The sequence below is a fragment of the Panthera tigris genome, chromosome D2, assembly GCF_018350195.1.
Source record: "Panthera tigris isolate Pti1 chromosome D2, P.tigris_Pti1_mat1.1, whole genome shotgun sequence".
NCBI lineage: Eukaryota > Metazoa > Chordata > Mammalia > Carnivora > Felidae > Panthera > Panthera tigris.
The window spans coordinates 44,600,575-44,616,142 of record NC_056670.1 but is presented as its reverse complement, the minus strand read 5'-3'; the positions used below and the strand labels follow the sequence as shown (position 1 = coordinate 44,616,142).

General features: G+C 40.9%; 1 protein-coding gene across 8 annotated transcripts in view; it reads right to left on the bottom strand.

Moving 5' to 3' along the window:
* Positions 1-1,819: 1,819 nt before the first annotated feature.
* The window catches only part of SHLD2 (shieldin complex subunit 2), an 83,766-nt gene continuing 70,017 nt past the window's right edge, over positions 1,820-15,568 (bottom strand). For 7 of the 8 annotated variants that reach the window (XM_042960177.1, XM_042960175.1, XM_042960179.1 and 4 more), the window contains 3 exons: positions 13,773-14,001; positions 6,081-6,196; positions 1,820-4,241 (listed from right to left, as the gene is read on the bottom strand). In XM_042960177.1, coding sequence (XP_042816111.1) covers positions 4,042-4,241; positions 6,081-6,196; positions 13,773-14,001 — 545 coding nt within the window. In that variant the 3' untranslated portion in view covers positions 1,820-4,041. The remainder of the gene's footprint in view (positions 4,242-6,080; positions 6,197-13,772; positions 14,002-15,568) is intronic. The other variant, XM_042960176.1, reaches the window with a different exon arrangement.

Here is a 15,568-nt window from a genome sequence, read left to right as displayed (position 1 = left end):
ACCCATGTAAAGTGTACAGTTCAATGGTTTTTAGAATGTTTACATTCCTTTTTATTCTTCTCAACTAATTTGTAAATCAATTTATCAACTTCTATATGTCATCCCTCAGGGACTTTGGTTAATACTGAATCAACTCTGCATATCAGATCTTTTCAAACAGCAGGAATATGGTATAATATTTCATGGATTCTTATCTCCCTTTTATTTCCTTCATGGTTTTTAAATCATTTCCTTTGAATAAATAAACGTTTCTGGCTTTATCTGTAAGCATGATTATTTTTACTATATTTAGAACTATATATTATTGTTACGTAGTAGTATATTACTACATTTAAATTTTTTAAGTTCATGTTACATTTAATTAGTTTATGTTATATGTAATTAATATATTACCAATATATTTTTGGTTGGTTTCCTAAGGTTATTTTTCTGTGTATTCATTCCAGCCATTTAAAATAGTGACATTTTAATTTGTTCAAGACTTTTTGCTTCCCAAATATGCCACGCGATTTTATGCACAGCACCATTTTCGTGGTGAACACATCTCGTATTTACAGATGCAGGTTAAATATTTTCCCTCTGAAGGCTTCTTGGATCTTCCATTGCAGCAACACATCTGTGTCTGCCTAGAACTCTCCTTCCATTAAGGAAAGGCTTCTTTCATCCCATGTGGTTCTAGCTCTTTCAAACCCAGTGTCCCACCCACCCCTGGTTACCGGGGGAGATTCAGAGCCCTTCCATGAAATTTGCTATGTGGATACTCACAAAAAGAAAGTCTCTCATTCTGTATTTTTTTTAACATTTATTTATTTTTGAGAGACAGAGCGAGACGTAGCATGAGTGGGGGAGGGGCAGAGGGGAAGTGAGAACACAAAATCCAAAGCAGGCTCCAGGCTCTGAGCTGTCAGCACAGAGCCTGATGTGGGGCTCCAACTCGCAGATCAGGAGATCATGACGTGAGCAGAAGTCAGAAGCTTAACCGACTGAGCCATCCAGGCGCTCCTCTCATTCTGTAAAGAAGAAAGTTTGGGGCTTCCTACAGCCATCTTTTCTCCATGTGGATAGGTAGGAAAGACAGAAGGGGCGCCTGGGTGGCTCAGTCAGTTAAGTGGCCAACTCTTGATTTCGGCTCAGGTCATGATCTCAGTTTGTGAGTTTGAGCCCCACATCAGGCTCTGAGCTGACAGTGTGGAGCCTGTTTGGGATTCTCTCTCTTCCCTCCTCGTCTCCCTCTCTCTCTCAAAATACATAAATAAACTTAAAAGTAAAAAAAGATAGGAAGGAAGAGACAAAGGGGAAGATGATAGGAGGGAAAGGACAGGAAAGGGAAAAGGAAATATGGGATGGGAGAGCAGGAGAGAACAGGGCAAGGAAAGAAACAATGGAAAAAACTGAAGGGAAGGAAAAGAAAGAATTAGTGGGTTGGGGTAACCAGATCACAAAATTTAAGCCAACAGATGCAACTGTGCTTTAAGCCAGTTATGTGAGCCAGTAAATCTTCCCCTTGTTTTTCCTCAAGCTAGTGTGAGTTGGGTTTTTATCATTTGCAACCAAGAGTCCAAATAAACCCATCCTTCTATGACTTCTTTTGCCTTTTCCACACAGATTTAATTCTAGCACTGATAAACTTTTGTTTAAATATTTCTTTTTTTTTTTTATTTTTTTTAATGTTTATTTTTGAGAGAGAGAGACAGAGCATGAGCAGGGGAGGGGCAGAGAGAGAGGGAGACACAGAATCCAAAGTAGGCTCCAGGCTCCAAGCTGTCAACACAGAGCCTGACACAGGGCTCGAACTCATGGACTGCGAGATCATGACCTGAGCTGAAGTTGATCGCTTAACCGACGGGGCCACCCAGGCGCCCCTTGTTTAAATATTTCTTCACCAGCTTGCCTATGAACTCACTAAAAGCAGGCCTTCTTATTTGTCTTTAAATTCCCAGTGCCTTGACCACGGTGAATTCTCAGTAAAAGTCTGCAGGGTGAATCACGTGTCCAATTTTGTTACACCTCTTGAAGATCAGAAACCCCACCCCTTAAAATACACCCCAAGATATAAAAGGAGATTTAGCCCAGATGTCACTAGTGTGGAGAAAGGTGAGTGCTTCTAACAGCTGTTGGAGAAGGTGTCGGTTAATACCAAGTACGAATGGTTCTCGAAGACGGGAGAACTGTCCCTCTCAGCTGGACTGTCCAAAGATGAAAAATTAGATTTGCCTAAAATGTCTACAATGGGGTTGCGAGATACAGATGCTAGATTGGCTGACATTCTTAGGCTACCCAAGTGAATGTTATAAACATTTATGGAGTAGGTTAAATACAACTACTTGTACATCTCAGGTAAGGAATATACCTGGGAGCTGTGGCTCCCCTGATCCCAATTAAATAGATGATAATTTCCTCAGGACATAAGGAAGTCATTTTCAGCTTAAATAAGGGTTCATGGAAATATGTGTTAACCCATGAACTATGTACCAAACTATGTGAAGGCAGATTAGTGTGACCTGCTGTTCTTGGTGACACTTGGAATGGCTTAAAGACTTCTTCCCAACAAGGTGTGAAGAGCCATCTACTCCAGGGAGCTATGCTTTGGTTGATAAAAGGATTAGGCCGATTCTTGAGGACAAAGTGGGGAAGGGCAAGTTTGAGAGAATAGTGCTCTCGGTGGGCTTACACTGGGCGCATTTTATATCGGAACTCCGGATTGGCTTCTACTGTGGTTATCACTGAAAGAGCATGGCTTAGAAGACATCAGCTCTGGGCTTGAGACTCATCCCCCATCACATGAATTATTCGGGAGGGGCAACTGTTTTGTTGTTTGAATTCCACTATCTCCAGGTACACATGGGGACAACTCTTTTTGTACCCACCTTACTGGGTGCTGGATAAAACCTTAGCAATCATTTCATTTAATCCCTTTACTTCCCCAGGAATTAACTCACCAAGTAAAGTACCTGTTCCTCCTCTACCCCCCCTCCCCCTTTTTTTTTTTGGTCAAGGCTCCCTCCAAGGATTTGTTGAAAACTACTGACCTCCTCCACGGAAAGATGTGCTTCTGTATGTGTGCACTCTCTCACACACATTTTTGCATTTTATTTCTGGGAGGATCACAAAAGCCCTGAGGTTCATTTTTAGAAAAGCCAAATTAAAAAAAAAAAATCTAACAAACCCTGAATTAGAGAAAACAATTTCAATGAACCAAAAGAATTTTTAAAAGTACATGCACGGAAAAACAAACTGGTTCATTTAATTATGAATTTAGTTATTTTCCAGCAGTATTATCGCTCTACTAACCCTCAGCATACTGCAACCGTCCGGGTCGAGCACCATCTCCTCATCAGTGACAACCACTTGACACGAGCTCCTTCTACAACTGTGAGAGTGCAAATGGCTGTTTGTTAGTATGTCAGTTCAGTAAGGTGATCGGATCCTAGAGATGAACTAGCAACGTGGCTCTCTTCCGCCGTTTATAAAAGGAGTTGAAGCAGGATCTTGTTGCCTTCATTTTCAAATGCTTCTTCTTAGACATGCTTGTCTTGAACTTGTCTAAACACAGGCTTAGGCAAACTAACCCATTATCATGTGTGGTTATAACCAAGGAAATCATTTCACATCGACAGTTTATTCAAGCAGGACTAAGGGAAAGCACGGAGAGTCTGTAAGCATGGCAGAAAAGCAACTCCCGAGGAAATGGCTTTCATCTGTGTCCTGTGGCCTTAGTATAGCTCTCGAATGGCGCAGGGACCCGTGGAGTGAACCTTTAATTCCTAGGACACTGCTGCATGTTGCCCTTATTGCTAAAGCCTTCCTCTAGAAGCAGGAAAGGAAAAGGCCAAAAAACAAACAGAAAACCTCGCAGAATTCTCTTTGAAAAAAACTCTCAATTTATATATTGAACACAATTCTCTTTATAAAAAAAAAAAAAAAAAAAAAAAAAAATTTTTTTTTTCAAAACCCAAGTTAAAGCCCTGCCAGACATTCATTTCAAGACACAAATCATTCCAGCGGTCCTCTTTGAAGTACCTGCGATTTCCTCACGTGGCCTCAGAGAAGGGCACTGGGCGCGGGCTTTGTGCCGTCCGGATAGACATCCAGGAGGGAGAACTCTTGCTGCAAGGGGAAGCTGTTTTCATCCAGCACAAAGAGGCTCTGCAGCTTCACCGCACAAGGCGCCCCTCCGCCTGCCAGCAGCGCGTGGAACAGGTCCGCGGCGACCATGCCGTACGTGACCTCTGACGAAGGGGCTGCAGAGCAAGGAAACGCGCACAGCCTCAGCGTCCGTCCCTTCCGGGCGACGGAAACGCACAGGGCGAAGGGTTCACTGTTCGCCTTGGTTTCTCAAGCCCCGAACCCACTTTACAGTTAGTTCTCTTTCTACCCCTTCTCCTTCTAGTGACGGGCGCTGAGGATACTCTAGAATTGATGACCCACAGTTCCTGCCGCTCACGGACAGGCTGTTCAGGCTGATGGCACTTCCTATTCCGCACAGCTAAGCGCTTCTTAAAACAACAGAGGAAAGAGCGGACATTAACATCTTCTTAAGTCAAGTCTGAGACAAAAAGAGTGTGTCCGGGTCAGAAAAGAACTCTTATTTATCCAGTCTACAGCCCTTATCATATGTATAAATTTATATAACAGAACCCTGAAGCAGCTACGCAATGAGCATCAAATCTTCATAACACAAAAATACTGAAATTATAGACATAGCTATGTCACTCTATGTTTGCACTTGTCCTATAGGCTTCCTTTTATTTTTTTAGGACACCAAATCCAATTATTGAGCGGGGTGCCTCCATACTAGACTGACCAGGCACACGTCAAGCTACACTCGCTCCCTGACCAACACCACCAGCCTTTCTTGGATCGGGTCTACAGACTCCTGGGCAGCCAATCACAAATTTTTGGAAGTGAGAGAATTCTCTTAACGATACTTTTCTTTCTTTCTTTCTTTCTTTCTTTCTTTCTTTCTTTCTTTCTTTCTTTGTTTTGTTTTGTTTTGTTTTGTTTTTGTTTGTTTGTTTTGTATTTTCACTTGGATAAGCTTAAAAGAAGTCAAGATTAGTGATCATTTGAATGGTCTGATGACCACTTTAGAACTGGTACCCACATGTTCCCTTAGGGTTACAATTTAATTAATGCCAGGAAGGACAACTTTGACCCTGTGGGCAAAACAGACATATATTTGATCTGAGGATGATGGTGCTTCTGTGAGAAACGAAGACTAACTGGTATTGTGCCTAAAATGAAGGGACAAGACTGAAAATACAACAAACAACCTTGAGAGAAGGCCTGAAAGAGCCAAAAGAATGCAAGTTAATAAAGACAGTGAATAAAAAAAGAACAGAGAGACTTCCAGTTAGGATGCGAAAAGCTGGAAAGAACATGGCTCCAACCTTAACAATTATTAGGAAAACTGAAGAAACTACAAAATCACAATTTATTGAGCCGCTAAGAAGGCAGAGGCAGTGAGACAGCCACACCCACCGAAGTGAGCGGGGACAGAACAGGAGTACAGGTGAGCTACAATTTTAATGACTTGCTAAAAGCCGAGTGTAGGCCAGTGCACAGGCGAGGGGAGTCCGTACCCTCAAGTGTGCTTCTCGTCCCTACCAGGTGCTCACAAGCCTGGACTGAGGGCAGGACAGAGAGAAAGCTTCCAACCTGGTGAGGCCAGGAGAAGGGGAGAAGCGGCCACAAGGAAAACACAAACCACCCCCAACCCAGGACCCCTCCGCCCTCCTTTAAGGAACAAGAACCTTAAAGTGCTCCAGCAGGGACTGGCAAATCCTACTGCTCCAGTGCTGAAGATGGGAGAGGGGCGGGGAAGGTGAAAGAAAAATCCCCCCATTCCTGGGGGAGGAGCAGGAAACCGCCCAGGATCAAGACCATCGGGGGTGCCCTACTACGGGGAGAGGGGCAGGTCTTAGCTTCCAACTGATGTGCCCTTTGTTTCCTTTTTACGTGGATAGAAAAAAGACCTTAATTTACAGCATAGTGTTCTTTCTGCTCCAGTATACTGTGGACACCCCTGAAATGAATGGTCTCACCAATAGCAGCCCCTGGACGGCGTGTTGATACCTTACCGACAACTCTGCTGAGCCAGTCAGGAGAAATGTTGAGTAGCATCTTCTCAATCAGCTCTGATCCTACATGGACGCACACCTTATGTACTCCATCAGTGATGGTCATTAAAGCTGGCCTACAAAAGAGCAAATAACACACGACCCTCAACAAGGTTTTCAAATTAAAGAAATGCTTAAATACAAGGTCATTTCAAAGAGCACTGGGTTTTTATTCAGAGTCCATTTTAATTACTAAAATGACTCTAGGATGCTCTGAGACATCCTAGGAATAAGAGAAGGGCTTTTTTTTTTTTAAGTTTCAAACAATAAATGGATAAATTTGATTTATTCCAGATTCATTTTAAGATTTCAGATACTAATATAAGAAAACATATTTTTACACCGTTGTGTAAATTATTTTTAGAAATAAAAATAAAGATAATCACACATTTCAAAAATCACAATTTCAAGTCATTTTTCCCAACTGGGCTCTTTCCTGTCAGAACCAAACTATTAACCAAACTGTTCTGCATGTCACTAAACAGGGAACAAGATAAATCATTTCCAGTATGTCCTACAGCAGAATACTATGTGGGTGTTAAAAAGAATGAGGAAGGGTTATAAGTGCTATTAGGGAAGGAATGCCAGTCCTTAGATGGACTCTAAGGAACCAACGACATGAATAAAACAAAGTGAATATTATTCTATCTATGCATTTTTTTTATTTATTTGAGAGAGAGAACATGCAGGTAGGAGCAGGGGAGGAGTCATGGTGGGGGGAGGGAGGGAGGGAGGGAGGGAGGGAGGGAGGGAGGGAGAGAGAGAGAGAGAGAGAGAGAGAGAGAGAGAGAGAATCCCAAGCAGGATCCTGAGCAGGATCCACGCTCAGCCTGGAGCCCAATGGAGGACTTGATCTCATGACCCTGAGATCATGACCTGAGCTGAAATCAAGAGTTGGATGCTCAGCCAACTGAGCCACCCAGATGCCCCATCTATGTATTTTTATTTTTTTTTTAATTTTTTTAAAATGTTTATTTATTTTTGAGACAGAGAGAGACAGAGCATGAACAGGGGAGGGGCAGAGAGAGAGGGAGACACAGAATCTGAAATGGGCTCCAGGCTCTGAGCTGTCAGCACAGAGCCCAACGCGGGGCTCGAACTCACAGACCGTGAGATCATGACCTGAGCCGAAGTCGGACGCTTAACCGACTGAGCCACCCAGGCGCCCCTGTATTTTTAAAGAAAGGACCAAAACCCATAAAATACCTAGGAATAAACCTAACCAAAGAGGTAAAAAATCTATATGCTGAAAACTATAGAAATCTTGTAAAATTGAAAAAGACAAAAAAAATGGAAATACATTCCATGCTCATGGATTGGAAGAACAAATATTGTTAAAATGTCAATACTACCCAAAACAATCTACATATTCAATAAATCCCTATCAAAATAATATCAGCATTCTTCACAGAGCTAGAATAAACAATCCTAAAATGTGTATGGAACCAGAAAAGACCCTGAATAGCCAAAGCAATCCTGAAAAAGAAAACCAAAGCTGGAGGCATCACAATCCTGAACTTCAAGATGTATTACAAAGCTGTAATCACCAAGACAGCCTGGCACTGGCATAAAAACAGACACTTAGATCAATGGAACAGAATAGAGAACCCAGAAATGGACCCACAAACATATGGCCAACTAATCTTTGACAAAGCAAGGAAGAATATCCAATGGAATACAGTCTCTTCAGCAAAAGGTGTTGGGAAAACTGGACGGCGACATGCAAAAAATGAACCTGGACCACTTTCTTACACCATACACAAAAATAAACTCAAAATGGATGAAAGATCTAAACCTAACACAGGAAGCCATCAAAATCCTAGAGTTTTGAGAAAGCAGGCAAAAACCTCTTTGACCTCAGCTGTAGTAACTTCTTACTAAACACATCTCCGGAAGCGAGGGAAACAAAAGCAAAACTGAACTCTGGAACCTTGTCAAGATAAAAAGCTTCTGCACAGCGAAGGAAACAATCAGCAAAACTAAAAGGCAACCGACGGAATGGGAGAAGATATTTGCAAATGACATATCAGATAAAGGGCTAGTATCCAAAATCTATACAGAACTTATCAAACTCAACACCAAAAAACAAATAATCCAGTGAAGAAATGGACAAAAGGCATGAATAGACATTTTTCCAAAGCAGATATCCAGATGGCTCACAGACCCATGAAAAACTGCTCAATATCACTCATCATCACAGAAATGAAAATTAAAACCACCATGAGATACCACCTCACACCAGTCAGAATGGCTAAAATTAACAACTCGAGCAACAACAGACGTTGGCAAGGATGCAGAGAAAGAGGATCTCTTTTGCACTGCTGGTGGGAATGCAAGCTTGTGCAGTCACTCTGGAAAACAGTATGGAGGTTCCTCAAAAAGTTACAAATAGAACTACCCTATGACTCAGCAATTGAACTACTAGGTATTTATCTAAGGGATACAGGGATGCTGTTTTGAAGGGGCACATGCACCCCAATGTTTATAGCAGCACTATCGACAATAGCCAAAGTATGCAAAGAGCCCAAATTTCCATCGATGGACGAATGGATAAAGAAGATGTGGTATCTGTATACAATGGAATATTATTCAGTGATCAAAAAGAATGAAATCTTGCCATTTGCAACAGCATGGATGGAACTAGAGGGTATTGTGCTAAGCGAAATTAGTCAGAGAAAGGCAAATATTATATGACTTCACTTATATGTGGAATGTAAGTTACAAAACAGATGAACATAAGGGAAGGGAAGCAAAAATAATATAAAAACAAGGAGGGAGGGAAACATAAGAGACTCTTAAATACAGAGAACAAACTGAGGGTTGCTGGAGTGGTTGTGGGGAGGGGATGGGCTAAATGGGTAAGGGGCATTAAAGGGGAACACCTGTTGGGATGAGCACTGGGTGTTATACATAGGGGATGAATCACTGGAATCTACTCCTGAAATCATTATTGCACTATCTGCTAACTAACCTAGATAGAAATTAAAAAAAAAAAAAAAAGTGCTCATGTCCTTTAATAGAACGTTTCCTACAAGTACCCATAGGAAAATGGCAAAGGCCATGAGGACACAGAAAAAAAAAAGCTTTGCAGGAAAGCAAAAGCAATAGCTCTTAAACCACCAACAATAAAAGTTCAACCTTACTTCTCACTTGTAATGAGAGAAATACACTTAAAGGGCCACTGAGGTTCCATTTGCAACTACTAGATGGTCAAGGAGCATGATTCTTGTTGGCAAGGTTATGGGACGATGGGTACTCTCATACGTTGGTGCAGGAAGTATGGAATTGATCCAGTGTCGATGGAAGGCACTCTACCAGTATCTGCCAGCCCAGAAATTATCCTGCAGCCATACAATCACTCATAGGAGTGGCATTTGTCTCAGGACGTGCACTGCAATACTGTTAGCAGTTGCGTTACACTTGGACACATCACTGTCTACCCACAAGGCACCAATTAAATATATGCCGATCTATTCAGGTATGGAATATGAGGCAGCCAACTAAAAGTGTGAGGAAGCTCCCTAACTGCTGACATGCACTGATTTCCAAAGTGAAAACGATGAGATGGGGAGAGAGTGCTGTGTGTCACAGGGGAGTGAAATCTGGGCAGGGACGCGCACAGCCTGTGTCTGGACGGAGGCCCAGGACACAGTGGGTGGGGGGAGGGAGGGGATATTGTCACAGTAAGGCTTTTATATCTTTTAAACATTTCTATGTTGGTATTAGGAATGTCTTACACATTAAATTTTACATATTAAAAACAATTTTTAAAAATTAAAAAAAAGAAAGAGATATACATGTGCTGGTGTTAGCATAATAAATTACTAGACAAATATACAAAAAACTTTGACAAGCATGGAATCAGCACTGGTGGTGGACGGGGTGGATGGGGAGGAACTTTCTGCTTTGTATCTTCCTCTACTGTTCGCATTTTTACCATGGCTATATTACCTCTTTTAAAAATAAATTGTAAAAAATAAATTGAGAACAGGTTTTAGAAACAGACTCATTAATATAGAGGAATTTAACATAACAGCTAAACCACACTCCTGATTTTCCCCCTTTACCCACGTGATGATTCTAGGTCTTCCCTCTTTTTCACTCTACTCTTTCCCCCATGCTGTCTTTCCTCCTCCATTCTTTATTTCAGCAAATACACACTCAATATCTACTATGTGCCAAGCACCATGCTAAGCACTGGGTGCTTGCTAGGAAACAAGACAAATCTGGTTCCCTCACATGAGGAGCGTAAGAGTTTAGAGGGGCGAAAAGACAGTAAGCATTTTGACAGTGATGCCAAGATGATTCAACAGGGAGAGAATAGTCTCTGCAACAAATCATGCCGGGACAACCGGATATCCACATGTGAAAAAATGAAGTTGGACCCCTTCCTTATAATCCTGACAACTCAAAATACACTATGGACCTATATGTAAGAGTCAAAACCATAAAATTCTTACAAGTATAGGAGTAAATCTCTATGATCTCAGCTTAAGAATGATAGCTTTCTTAGCTACGATACCATTTAAAAGCACAAGCAACAAAAAGAAAAACACATAATAAAAAAATGTTGGCAAGGATGTGCAGAACTTCATATACTCTTGGTGAGAATGTAAAACTGGGCAACACCTTTGGAAAACAGTTTGGAAGTTCCTCAGAAAGTTAAACATAGAGTTACCATACAACTCAACAATTCTAAAATGTACATTCACATGAAAATGTGTACACAAATGTTCACAGCAGTACTATTTATAGCAGCCAAAAGGTGGGGAGCAGTCCAAACGTTGAGTTGGGGGGGTGCCTGCTAATGGAAATGGAGCTACTGGGGGCAGGGGTGATGAAAATGTCATAAAATTGACCATGGTGACAGCTGCATAACTCCGTGAATATACTAAAACCATGGATTTTATATCTTGGATGGGTTCATTTGATGCTACGTGAGTTCTACCCAATAAAGACGATTTTTAGAAAAGACAGAACACAACTAGACAAGTACAAATTGCAATGTGCACACGCCTGGTGCTGTAGCAGAAAATCGAGGGATTAGGAAGGCCTCCTGATGAAGTACCATTTGAACAGAGACGTGAGGGAGCCAGGCTGGTGGAATCAGGCAGAGGGAAGAACACGCAAGAAAGCCCACGGAGAAGAAGAACGAGTGTCCAAGAACTGCCCGAAGGCTGGGGTGGCTGGAACACAGCGAGCCAGGGGAGGCGTGGCAGCAGACAAGGTTGTGGGCGCGACACGGGCACGACAGTGTAAGGGGAAACTCCTGGAAGGTGTTTAAGTGAGGCAGCGATCACCCAGTCAGCTGCGTAGAGAATGGGCTGGAGCGGGCAAAGGCAGAAGGAGACCAACTGAGAGACGATGCTGCTCTGACAGTTTGAGCAAGACATAGCAGCGGCTTGGACCAGGCCCACATGCTGCTGGACCAGGATGCACTGACTTCCCTTTCTGGTTTCACAATCACTGGGGTTTCAGCAAGGCCAGGTGAAAAGGATGCCACGTGCTCTGCAATGTGTGGGATCCCCTCTACAATTGGAAAGTGTCCTGCCTGAAATGTCAATAGTGCCCCTGAGTCTGAGGAACAGGACTAAGATGCCAGCAGTGGAGACAGAAAAAAGCAAGTGAATTTGTGATACAGTTTTGGATGAAAATTTGTAGGACTTGCCAGTAGATCAGACATGAGAGGTAAGGAAAAAGAAATGATTTAAAGGTTATGTGCAGGTTTCTAGGTTACGGGGGTAGACGGTGATGCCATTCACTGGGAAGTATAAAAATGGGAAGAATCCAGTTTGATATAGATGGGAAAAAATAAGAGAGTCAATCTCAGGCATTTTTAATGTGGGATACCTGACAAATAGTCAAGTAGGGAATTCAGCATCTCAATACTTGGGCTTGGAGGAAAAAACCAGGGCAAAGATGCAAATGAAAGTCACCAGCACATAGAGAATCCTTTGCAAGCAAGTATGAGACTCAAACCATGGTATCTAATGTTTCCACTGGAAAATCAGCTCCAAGTTGCAAGTAACCAACATAAAATGTGATTGATCCACTCACAGTATGGGACTGTCCTGCCATAGGAATGTTCATTAAGTATTTCATAAAAGACTTTTAAGTACAAGAAGTATGCTTGTATCAATCAATATAACCTCCATAGCAATAAATATCAGGTGAACATACATAGACACCTAATAACTGCCTAATTGATGGAGTCTTTGAAAAATAACCAGAGCTTTTTCTTCTTCAGTTTGCTGACTGAGTTATGTAGAGTCCTAAGTGATGACTTATGCGATGTTTTCTGAATCACGTATGTGATAATTTGAAAGAAACTGTCATTTAATATCTCAAAGTTTTCTTTTAATCTGGACCCTAAACCTAAGAACAATTTAAAGACTTTTAAATAAATTTTTTAAAAAACCCAACTCTTACTTTGGCTATCAACATTCGAGTAACACAAAGAATTAGCACTACCTCTTCAACGCAGTATCGTTTAGGATTAGACCTTATGTACCTCATACTAGATTATACCATAATCGGGTGATATTGATCTGTGAGGTCCTTCTCTCGAACAGTTATTCTTTAGACTGAATATTCAAAGTCTCTCTTCTCTTTAAGAGATATTTATTGGGTAATGTTTTTGTCCAATAAACAATATATTGATTAGGAACATTAAGAATGGCATAAAATAACACATATACTCTGTAAGGAGCCATAACTGTTGATAAGAAATCAATTTTAATTAATTCTGTTTCTTATATACCATGCATCTTAATTTAATTTTCTTTCTCATACAAGCAACCTTCAGAGTAAGAGCAAAATGTACTTACTTATTTATAAGGTTTATAGATTAAGCTTCTGAAAATGTTCTTAATGTATACCATGATAACATGCTGAATACATGTGCATTTAGTTTTTAGATACTGCAGTAGTTAGAAATAGAGAAGAGCATAAGACACTGATGGCTATTCTGTAAAGCCATATAATTTACAAGGTAAAAAGAAAAATATTATCCATGACTCTGAACATTTATTATTTGAAAAATGTGTTTTCCACTGAGCTGGTTTGCAATTTTACCAAAGAACATTTGCAATCCTTAATTTCTAATATAAAGTTGGAAAAACTAAGGCACAGAAAAGTTAAACATCTTATTAGCTTACAGAACTCAGAGGTTAGATCATAGAATACTTTTAACTTTTAAATTCCAATTATATGTTAAGGTAGGGAAATCAGTTTCTCATGAGCCATTTAGATCTTGGTTAAAAATATAAACCAAGTAAAAATTTTCTTCAGTATAGCTGCTTGAAGACAATAAAAATCTCCCAATTACTGCTTTTAAAAATTCCTGTTATGATTACTGGATAATTTTTGCTTTCATAAATAACCATTTGTCATTCAAGGGGAAAAAATGTATTCTCTTGGATTTAGCTCTAGTTAGTTCTCATAGGGTGATGGGCGTTGAGGAGGGCACCTGTTGGGATGAGCACTGGGTGTTGTATGGAAACCAATTTGACAATAAATTTCATATATAAAAAAAAGAAACTTACAAAAAAAACAAAAAAAGAAAGTAAGAATTGATATACACGATTTGTTGGTCATTTCCGGTCCTCTAATAATAAATATCTTCCATCCCACTGGCTTGCCTGGCTGCCTCACCTGTAGTACAGCTTCTTCATCGTAAAGGGCAAGCAGCTGTAGCACTGTTTATAGATCTTATTCCCATCAGTTTCCAGTTCCGATCCGCACTTTGCACAGCCAGTATATACGATGTCAGGAAGGGAAGAGAAGATGCTCCTCAGGGAGCTGTGGGCATTCAGAGTTATCTTCTGAGCTGCTGTAACAGGTATTACTAGCTCTAAAATCTGGGCTTTGATTAGAATCACTCCTACAAGAGACCAACAAAAAGATGTATTTATAAATGATAGGACCAAAATTATAACTTCAGTTTACAAACATGGTTAACGATATGGTTGATTCAGTTGCTTTTATGGTGAAAGATATCCCTGAGGACTCGCTTTTGGTCTTCTCTTTTGTTCACTCTTTCCCTGGACAATCTCACCCGCTTGCAACTTCAGTGTTTACTCTGGGAAGTGATGGGTAAGCTGCCGGTAACTAAAAGTGAAGATTTATTTGGAGAGTTTGGTTGCAGAGGTGGGTGTTTTCTTCCTCTTTGTTCTCTAGCATCATGCAAAATAAGGTCTATCCTTCTTTCAGGAGAAATTCCTTCAAACACTTGAAACCAGCTAATATACCCTCTTTCCCTGTCCTGTCTTTCTTCTGATCATTGCTAAAAGCCAAGCGGCAGGTCAGCTATTCTTTCAGTCTCTGCTTTATCCAAAATAATACACCACTAGCTTATCCTCTGTTTATTTTTTATTTTTTTTTATTTAAAAAAAAAATTTTTTTTAACGTTTATTTATTTTTGGGACAGAGAGAGACAGAGCATGAACTGGGGAGGGGCAGAGAGAGAGGGAGACACAGAATCAGAAGCAGGCTCCAGGCTCTGAGCCATCAGCCCAGAGCCTGATGCGGGGATCGAACTCACGGACCGCGAGATCATGACCTGAGCTGAAGTCGGACGCTTAACCGACTGAGCCACCCAGGCGCCCCGCTTATCCTCTGTTTAAACTTTGTTTTTGTTTTTCAATTTCCTGCCCATCACCATCCATTCTCTGGGCATAGGTTACACAGCACATGAGCACCGTGAGTCTGCATTTACGAAATGTGTGACTCACCAGGACATTGAGCATGTTCCTTGACTGCTCACTGGCTCATGCATTCACCTGTTAGACAAATACTGAGTATCTGGTATCTATCAGGCATTCCCTTTTTCTAATTCACCTTTGCCTTATTATATACTAGTGAGGTCTGTGAGTTCATCTGAGTTCATCTTCTCCCCTCCTCTCCAGATTCAGTTTAAAGCCTTTATTTAAGCCTTTGGATTTGTTCTTCTTCATCCTTTTAGCAGGGAGTATACTCCAGGTCAGGAACTCATCCTTCTGGCTACCTATGCTCTTTTTGGGTTATCTTCTTTAAGACTCCCACTAATAGTGACTTTCCTATTCCTAAGTCCTTCTGTTTGCTTTAGTCTTTTGGCACCCAAAGACTTTTCCAATCATGTCCTGTATCCCTACATGAATTGCAAGAATACGTAGTGGTCAGCATACTTAATAAACTACAGCAGACTCTACATCACACCTTTCCACAGACATGTTGAATCACTAAAATATTGATGAAAGAATTCAATAATTTTAGAAGAACACTAACATCACTCCTAACATTTTATAAATTTACACACCTCTATAAAAGAATTAAAAGTTCATTATTAATGTAGCTTCTGTTTCAAGGGGGCTTATAGCCTGCTGGGTACTGACATTCTGCTGATGGAAGGACCAGATGCTGAGTAAGCATCTTCATTTCTTTATAAGGAGCCAGGCACAGCCTCACCCCAT